Source organism: Diabrotica virgifera, chromosome 5 (genome assembly GCF_917563875.1).
Source record: "Diabrotica virgifera virgifera chromosome 5, PGI_DIABVI_V3a".
In the NCBI taxonomy this organism is placed as follows: Eukaryota; Metazoa; Arthropoda; class Insecta; order Coleoptera; family Chrysomelidae; genus Diabrotica; species Diabrotica virgifera.
Window position 1 is genome coordinate 72,617,220 of NC_065447.1, and position 9,902 is coordinate 72,627,121.

Genomic DNA, 9,902 nt, shown 5'->3' on the forward strand with positions numbered 1-9,902 from the left:
TAAATCAGTAAAATTAGTCACCTTTAGTCGGTCAATGCGAATGTTTAGTTTTTGTGTAAAAGTACTTCTGTTTGTGAATAGTGCAATATGCCGAACGATTCTAGCCTGGTTTATTCTCGGATCAGAACCTATCCCAAGCTTCTTTACACCAATCGAAAATTATTCTGCAAAGCATGTAGTAAAATGCTGAGTTTTAAGATTGCTTTCTTCCTCTTTTTTCTTTAATAAATAATATTTGGCTGCTTCCTCGACATTTTAAGTTTAAACAGTCTGAAAAAGTATGTGTTATTTTATAGATTTTTTTTTATTATAGGTTATTCACTGCATGCAATCAATAAATAAAAAAATTATAAGCATGTTAGTTGTTTGTTCAAAGGGGTGTAAGTATAAATTTGGATTTGTTATCCAGTGATAACAAAGAATCCACTAGCTTCTTAAATTATTGGAATGTGCCCTGAAAGGGTAAGTAGTTCACTGCACTGCACTGCACGACACTTCACTTCACTGCTGCTTAGAACCTATGTGGTAGCTCCAGTGGTTTGTGCCTCCTCAGTCTCCGAGTCTGCTCACTATTACCCAGCAGGTTTAGTGCAAGATTATTAGGGTGGTTTTCTAATTTTACCAAATAGCGGCTGCTGTATTCACTCACTGTCTCCTTTACTGCGGTTACTTGAAGATCGTCTCTGATTTCTCTGTTAGGTATAAACCAAGGTGCATTTGTTATGGTCCGTAGTACCTTCGACTGGAAGCGTTCCAATATCTCCATGTTTGAGTTTGCAGCCGTACCCCATAGTTGTACACCATATGTCCATATTGGTTTTAAGGCTACTTTATACAACAATAATTTGTTTTTTAAACTAAGCTTTGACTGTCTTCCCAATAGCCAGTAGTATTTGCTGAGTTTCAAGACAAGTTGTTTTCGTTTGTTAAAAATGTGCTTTCTCCAGGTCAGTCCTTTATCCAAGTGCATCCTTAAATACTTAACGCTGTCATATTGAGGCAGATCTTGTCCATTTAGTGTAACAGGTGGCACTGTACTTCTGCATTTGGTAAATGTAACCTGCACTGATTTTACTTCATTGACTTTGATTCTCCAGTTTCTTGTCCAGTCCTGAATTTTCACTAGATGTTGTTGGAGAATTCTTGCGGGTATGACTGGGTCTTTGTGTTTGACCATTATCGCTTTATCATCTGCAAAGGAAGCTGTGATTGTTTGGTTGCTTACTGGAAGATCAGCTGTGTACATAAGATAGAGAAGTGGACCAAGAACACTGCCCTGTGGTACCCCTGCCTTTATCAATGTGATTTCTGATGTTGTCTGTCCGTACCTTACAGTAAAATATCTTTCTTTTAGGTAGGATTCCATAATAATGTACAGTGTGTGGGGGAGTGATTTTTTTAATTTAAATAGTAGTCCATCATGCCAAACCTTATAAAGGCTTGATTCACATCTAAGAAAGCAGTCGTTCAGTAACTTTTTTGCTCAAATGCTTCATTTATTTCGTCCACTGCTCTGTGGATCTGTTCAATTGTGCTATGATCCTTTCTGAATCCGAGTTGGTGTTCAGGAATCAGGTGGTTTTCTTCTATTATGGGAGTCAGTCGGGTTATGAGTAGCTTTTCTAGGAGTTTACCAAGGACTGGCAGCAGGCTGATTGGTCTGTATGATGTTATTTCATTTATTGGTTTTCTAGGTTTTGGAATAAGTATAAGCTCGGCAACTTTCCATTGGGCAGGGAAGTGTCCTAATCGTAGCACCGCGTTGAATATTGTTGTTACTAGCACAATCCCTTTTCTTGGGAGTTCTTTAATAAGACGGCCTTTGATCAGATCAAACCCTGGAGCCTTATCTGGATTTAAGTTTCTTCTGATTGTCTCATGTACCTCTTTGAATTTGAAGAATTTTGGAGTTTGGGACATTTGATATGGAGTTTTAGAGTTTCTTTGATTTTAGCTTCTATTTCAGGCGTATTTTGCGATGGAAGGGGTTGAAAGACTTCCTCCAGATATTCTCGGAAGGTATTTGCTTTTTTCTCTTCAGTGCGTGCCCATGTTCGGTCTCTTTTACGAATCGGAGGAATTTGCTCATTTTGTCTTTTTAAGTTCTTAACCGCTTTCCATAATGAATAGTCTGTATCTTCTGTACTGGTCAGATTTTCTAAGTATTCGTTAAATGATGCATTCTTTATATTGTTAATAAGCTCTTTCAATTCTCTAGAAGCTTTGTCATAATTTATCCTGTTTGTCGGGTGTCTATTACGCTGCCAAATCCTTCGGAGTTTTTTTTCAGCTATTTTCTTTTTTATTATTACTGGGCAGGGTTGATTTTTTTTGTGATTTGATATTTTTTGTGTTGCATTTTTTGCAGCAGTGTGGATGATGTTTGTTAATTGATTTACTGCAGTTTCAATTTCTGTTTTTTTAATGATATTTTTAAGTCAATTTCTGCATTAATTTGGTTTCTATATTGTTCCCAATTTGTATTCTTGTTGAACAGCATTATAGGAAGTTCTTTTTCTATAATTGTGGCACTAACTTGTGCTATTATTGGTGTGTGATCAGAATAAAGGTCTAGATTTGATTCTACATTTAGGTAACCAGCTCCTATGCCTTTAACTATGAAGAAATTAAGTAGGTCTGGTATTTTAGCTGGATCCTTAGGCCAGTAGGTTGGAGTGTATGTGGATAGGTAACTCAATTGCAGTTCTTGGATGATGTTATATAGTACTCTACCTCTACCTGGCGCTGTTAGTCAAGAGCCCCATGCTATGTTTTTCGCATTGTAATCACCTCCTGCTAGGAACCTGTGACCTAAAGACAAGAAGTATTCTTCCATCTCTTGTTTATTTGGTGGGTAATTTGGTGGGAAGTATGCCGCTGATACTGTTAATGGACCTAGCCAATCTTCAATTACGATACTGGTTGCTGGTAGAAAGCTTTTACTGAATTTAGGTAACTCATAGTGTTTAATTTGGTGTCTAATCAGCACTGTCGTTCCTCCTCTGGCTATCCTGTCAGCTTCTGGATGTGTTGTGTGGTACATTAAATAATTTTTAATATTAAAGTAAGAACTACTGTTAAAGTGGGATTCTGATATTAGGAGAATGTCAATGTCGTTGTGCGCAAGAAATACTTCTACTTCTTGTTTGTGTTTGGCAAGGCCGCTTGCATTCCAAAGGGCAATTTTATACAGTTGGGCCATTTCTAATTAAGAGATTAGTTAGTTGCGTGAGTTATTCTCTAAGGGCCGGCTGTTCGAACGCTAATCAACAATGATCATTATCAAATATTTAATTACTGTCACCAACTGTCAACGTCAACTTTGTTTGGGTTGCTGAAAACATAATTAATTACAATAATTATGAGATTTATTAATCGATTATGTTAATAATTGTTATGTTAATTGATTAACTAGTCTCATAATTGCAATCATTTATGTTTTCAGCAACCCAAACAAAGTTGATATTGACAGTTGGTGACAGTAATTAAATATTTGATAATAATCATTGTTGATTAGCGTTCGAACAACCGACCCTAAGTGATTATATTTCTGCTGCCATTTGGTTCATTATTTGTTGTTGGTTTGTAATTGTATTTTGAAGAATGGATAATATATTATTGTCACTGGCAACTTGCGCATGTTGGCCTGTATTGTTGTTGGGGTGTTGGTGCAGCTTGTACATTTTGTGGAGTAAAAGATCTTAAAAGACTTTCTTAGATACCATCTCAGCGAAAATTTACACAAAGCGTATAATATTACGTTAGCGATCCGAAAGTTGATCAGTTACTCATTGATAGTAGACAATCGTTGATGACTTCATCCAATGAACAATATAAATTTAATTCGGATTTATGCGAGCCGATGATCTGTACAAATATACCTTTGAAAAAACTGGAAAAACCTATGTTTAAAAGTTTTTTGGAAACATATTCCAAAGAAAATTGTTCCCGATGAAAGTACATTGAGAAAAATGACATACCTCAAATTTACAATGATACCATAAAAAAATCAAGATGTGGAAAATCGATACATTTATTTTATTGTAGACAAATATATGTGGTTTCTCAAACTGCGCATTTTTTGAAATTATTTTGCATATCAAAAATGAATAATCATGTTCAATTTCGTTGCAACACGAAACTACAGCCGCATTATATTCTAGTTCAATCAGAGAGCTGCACTCTACTGGTTTCGAAACTTATTAGACTCTCATCAGGAGGCACATATGCTGCTCTCTCTCTGACCCAACCAGGACAAACCCCGGCGTGCAGTTACGGATTGCAGTGAACGAAAGGGCAGGGATGCCCTAGCGGCAACTGCTAGCAAAAGACTAAGTTCTCAATCTAATAGCACATAAAAGAACACTAAAAATATTACTCTACCTTCCACCAGACTGAAAACAATGGAAACCTTCTCTGGTTACACCTCCGAGGCTTCTAAAATTTGCAAACCATAACGGATGCTGAGACTAAAGAAGATGAGGGAATTTTACAATATTTATAATTCATGTCCCATCTGCTCAGCGCGGTAAAGTTCCAACGAGAATGGTTCCCTTCGTACTCTAATCATAGTAAATATGTAAATCCAAAATGAATAACCTTTTCAATTTCGTTGCAACACATTAGCCGCATTATAATCAATAACATTCAGCCGCATTATATTCTACTTCGATTACAGAGTGCAGTAAGCACCTCTACCGGTTTCAAAACTTATTAGTCTCTCATCAGGAGGCACATATGCTGCTCTCTCTGACCCAACTAGGACAAATCCCGGCGTGCAGTTACGGATTGCAACGAACGAAATGGCAGGGATGCCCTAGCGGCAACTGCTAGCAAAAGACTAAGTTCTCATAAGTGCTCAGTCTAATAGCACATAAAATAACACTAAAAATATTACTCTACATTACACCAGACTTAAAACAAAGGGAACCTTCTCTGGATACACCTCCAAGGCTTCTAAAATTTGTAAGCCATAACGGATGTTGAGCCTAAAGAAGATGAGGGAATTTTACAATTTAAAATTCACGTCCCATCTACCATAAAATATGCCATCTCCCATAAAATTCTCTCATCGTTTTAGTCTCAGCATCCGTTATGGCTTTCAAATTTTAGAAGCCTCGGAGGTGTAACCAGAGAAGGTTTCCACTGTTTTCAGTCAGGTGGTCCATATTTTTAGTGTTATTTTATATGCTATTAGATTGAGACCTTAGCCTATTGTGCATATCTTGCGCATATTTCGTATTTTTTTACTATATTTCATCAAAATTGTCCGCATATAAATCCGCTCCCTAGTTATCAGATACATATGCAATGGAAACCACGACGCTGACAAAAAAGATGAAGAAGATCAAATATTAGCAGAAAGAAAAATAATGAGATCAATATTGGAGCTAAAAAAACAAGCGACGGAGAAACAAAAATAAAGACCAATAAAGAAATTCAATAAGAAATGGGATATGATAACATAGTAATATACATAAAAGCAAGACGACTAGAATGACCAGGCCCCATAATGCGAAGCGCACCCACAGAAATAATAGAAATAATCAAAAATTGTGCACCCCTAGGACCAAGAAAAAGAGGAAGACTCTAGATAAAATGGTGGAACCAGATAGAGAAAGACACAAAAATAATGAAAATAAAAGAGTGGAAGACAAGGTGCAGAAACAGGAAAGATTGGGAATACATAATCAACGCTGCAAATACACATATAAGAAATAAACCAAACAGGAATAATCCAACTGAAAAAAAAAGGATTACTATGTGCCTCGGCATTGCCATAATCCAGTGGGATTTAACGGCTGTGATGATGATGATGATAATGATTAATTTAAGTTTAAAAATATTTCAGAAAATTGATAGTGTTCACCAATTTCATTCATCATCCAGTAAAAACTACAGGATTAGAGTTACAGTTTTATGTTTATTAACTATATAATTTGTTTTAGTTAACCTTATGACGTATACCTCCAACATCGGATCATCTTGGACTTCGCCCTTTTTACCAAAACTAAAAGGAGTTTGGGGCCCAGAAAATAATCCTCTACCAGAACCGATCACAGTTCTTGAGGAATCATGGATAACAACCATTATAAGTCTTGGATCACTATGTGGACCACTTTTTACGGGACAAATTGCCAATAGGATTGGAAAGAAGATGACTTTAGTATTATTTTCAATACCGATGCTACTATCTAATGTATTGTTAATTTTTGCGAATAGGATCTTCCACTTTTATATTGCTAGATTTTTATGTGGCTTGGGATTTGGTTGTGTCTATTGCATAGTTCCACCTTTTGTAGCTGAAATATCTAATGTATCGAATCGAGGCAAAATGGCCTTACTCTTAACGTTTATGAATACTCTTAGTCACGTTAGCGTAGTTTCCATTGGACCGTACGTGTCTGTGCGAACATTTGCCTACTTAAGTCTAATACCTTCTTTGCTATTTTTTAGTACTTTTCTTCCCTTTGTACCCGAAAGTCCCTGTTACTACGTTTCTAATAAAGACACTGACAAAGCTATGGAATCTTTACAAAAGTTTCGCCAAAAAGAAGATGTTAAGGCTGAATTAAACGAAATTGTTATAAATCTTGAACATACACAAGAAAAAGGTAGTTTTAAAGATGTGCTAGCTTCAAAAGTTGTGCTAAGAGGTCTACTTATAACTATTTGCCTAATGTTAGGCCAACAGTTAAGTGGTATAGCGCCGATCAATGCTTACCAACAAGACATTTTTCGTTCTACCAGCAGTACCATTCCAAGCGAGATTTCAGTAATTATAGTAGCAATAGCTCAATTATTTACTGTATTTCTGGCCATAGGACTAATCGATAGGTTGGGAAGAAAAAAATTATTACTGATTTCATATTCGGGTATACTGATATCTCTAATCAGTGTCGGTACCTACTTTTTTCTGCAAGAGCAAAATATCAATATGGATAGTATATTCTGGCTTCCAGTAACTAGTACGTGTTTGTTGACGGTCAGCTTTCGGTTTGGTTCTGGCCCAGTAACATGGTCCTTTGTTGCCGAAATATTTCCATCTAATTTAAAAAATACGTTAACACCGATCGTCACAATTTCAATGGTTCTTTTCGGTTTTGTTGTTACCTTTACTTTTCCTCTGATGTTTATGTATTTAGGACAGTCATTTACTTTTTGGACATTTGCTGCTTGTACTATGAGTATACTTTTGTTTATTTATTTTTATGTACCTGAGATAAAAGGAAAATCATTTTTAGAAATTCAAAATATGTTAAAAAGATAATTTAATTATAATAATTACCCAAAATAGTAATGTTGAAATATAGGTTTTGTATTTGTAATTTTACTTAGCACGTTAACCGCCAGGGCGGTCATCAGTGACCGACACTATACTTACCAAGGCCGAAGCCGTTATCAGACACCGACGACATAAGCGAATATAAATTCTGATTCTGACAGGCTGACCGCTACTAATTTGATGCAGTCTAAATATTTCATCTGATCGTTGTGGTCCTTTTAAACAAGACCTATGCATAATAATATATATTATAATTTTCATTTACCACAAAAAAAAGAATATTTAAAAGTGCAACTAAATCTATGTGTAATGGAATACCTACAAAATAAAGCAGCATTAACTATTCAGTATACAAAAACGCTGAAGTTTTACTACAAAAAGAAGAGGATGACGACGATTTGTTATTGTTTTCTTACTCTAGGAGAGATCCGACAAAACGATTATATTGCAATTAAAAAACAGCTTATGGGTTATTGATTATGTATTTTAGAAAGGAACTACAACGTTAACGGGGTTTTATTGTTTCATATAGTCAATGAACCTCTAAATATGAAAAAACCGCGGAGTGCTACCACTTAAATGGGTGCGTTTTGAGAAAGAGGTGAATTAGTCCCTAGGCACAGGGCGAATTAGGGTACTCACCAATGCACTTTTGGTACAAACACGTCTACAGGAAAATTGTTCCAGATTAAATTTACTATCGAAATATCACATTTTAAAGTAAAAAATATTTACTTTTTACAAAAATATATTCAAAAGAAAAGCAAGAGAAAAACACGAAAGATAACAATTTTGTTTTTTGCCTTATACGTTTTTTTCCACGGGGATATAGGTATAGGCATTAGTCATTGCTTTAGCAGAAAAAAACTTCCATCCTGCCTCTTTAATATGATATCTGTTAGAAGTTTTTGTCTTTATAATTTCCAAAATATGATTTTTCAAACTTCGCCACTCAACGCGATTTTGGGCCATTTTCCTTGTTACTTCGCAAACATTGTTCTGTAACTTTTTTTCTACCAGCTTTAGGTATATGCAATGTTACATTTAATAGGAAGAAAAATCAATTAACTTTAAAATATTGCAGAAGGCTGTATTTGAGCAAGATATGGTTTTTCAAAGTTTCATACTTTTAATGGTTTTTGATATTATTTACGATTATCTTTAAATTTCTCATTATAACATTTTTTATTGTATATTTAGGTACATATTATTGTGCAATAAAAAGAAAGCATATTTTCTTTATTTTAAAATGGTGTATGGTAAAAAATTTTAGGACTATTTTTAAACTAAATATGCTTTATCAAAATGTGACATATACACATGCAATAGGTCAGCTCCCACTAAGTTGGAACCAAATGGAAAACTTTTTTATTATTTACTTGAAAAAAATTATTCCTTATAAAATGCTCTGTATAGTCTAAAACCTAATATGCAATCATCAATTATCAAATTTTATCAATAGTGTACGAGATAAACATGTTAAAAAATATGAATTTCGCTCAAGAGTAAAGTACCATTCTATTTCACAATATCGAAAAGTGTTATTAAGAAAAATTATTTGGAATTAAAAAATAATGTTTTAATATGCAATTATTATATTCTTCTAATTGAAAAAAATTAAAAATTTTAAAATTTTTCTCATAATACGGATACCTTTAGATATTCTACGGATATCTTGTTTAAAAGTAGTCTTAGAATTTTTTGCATTACACCATTTTAAAGTAAAGACAGTAAGTTTTTTTTATTCCTAAATGCATATACTTAAATGTACAAAAAAAAAAGTCATAATGGGAAATTTATAAAATAATCATAAGAAATATCAAAAACCATTAAAAGTATAAAACCTTGAAACAGCAGAACTTGCTTAAAAATACTCGTACAACCTTATACAGTAGACCATTATAAAGGTAATTGGCCTTTCTTTCTATTAAATACAACATGGCATACACCTAGATATGCGTAGAAAAAAGTTACAGAACAAAGTTTGCGAAGTAATCGGGAAAATGGCCCAAAAATGCTGTGAGCACCGAACTTTGAAAAATCCTATTTCGGAAACTATAAATCCTGAAGACTTCTATTAAACGTCATTTTAAAGAGAAAGGATGGAGGTTATTTTTCGCTAAAGCAATGCCTATACCTGTATCATTGTAAAAAACAGTTATGGGGCAAAAAACAAAATTGCTTTCTTTCGTGTTTTTCTCTTGCTTTTCTTTTGAATATATTTTTGTAAAAAATAAATATTTTTGACTTTAAAATGTGAGATTTCCATAGTATATTTAACCTGGAACAATTTTCCTGTAGACGTGTTTGTACCAAAAGTGCATAGAACTCTCCCTAATTCGCCCTGTGCCTAGGGAATAATTCACCCCTTTCTCAAAAACGCACCCATTTAGATGGTAGCACTCCGCGGTTTGTTAAAACTTAAAGGTCTGTTAACCATATAAGATAATAAAATCCGGTTAACGTTGTAATTCCTTTTAGCTCTCTTATTTTGAACATAATCAATAGCCTATTTATTATGTTTCAATTCTAAAACGATTTAAAAACGATTATACTTAACTAAACTGGAAGAAGGCTCTTGTGAAATATTAATAAAACGACATTTCGATGATAGTGC

The 9,902-nt window shown here is 34.2% G+C and overlaps 1 protein-coding gene across 1 annotated transcript in view; it reads left to right on the top strand.

Annotated features, from left to right (window-relative positions):
* Positions 1-7,328, top strand: part of LOC114329775 (facilitated trehalose transporter Tret1) — a 28,889-nt gene extending 21,561 nt beyond the window's left edge. The window contains exon 2 of the mRNA XM_050650130.1: positions 5,949-7,328. Coding sequence (XP_050506087.1) covers positions 5,949-7,270 — 1,322 coding nt within the window. The 3' untranslated portion in view covers positions 7,271-7,328. The remainder of the gene's footprint in view (positions 1-5,948) is intronic.
* The last annotated feature ends 2,574 nt before the right edge of the window (positions 7,329-9,902 follow it).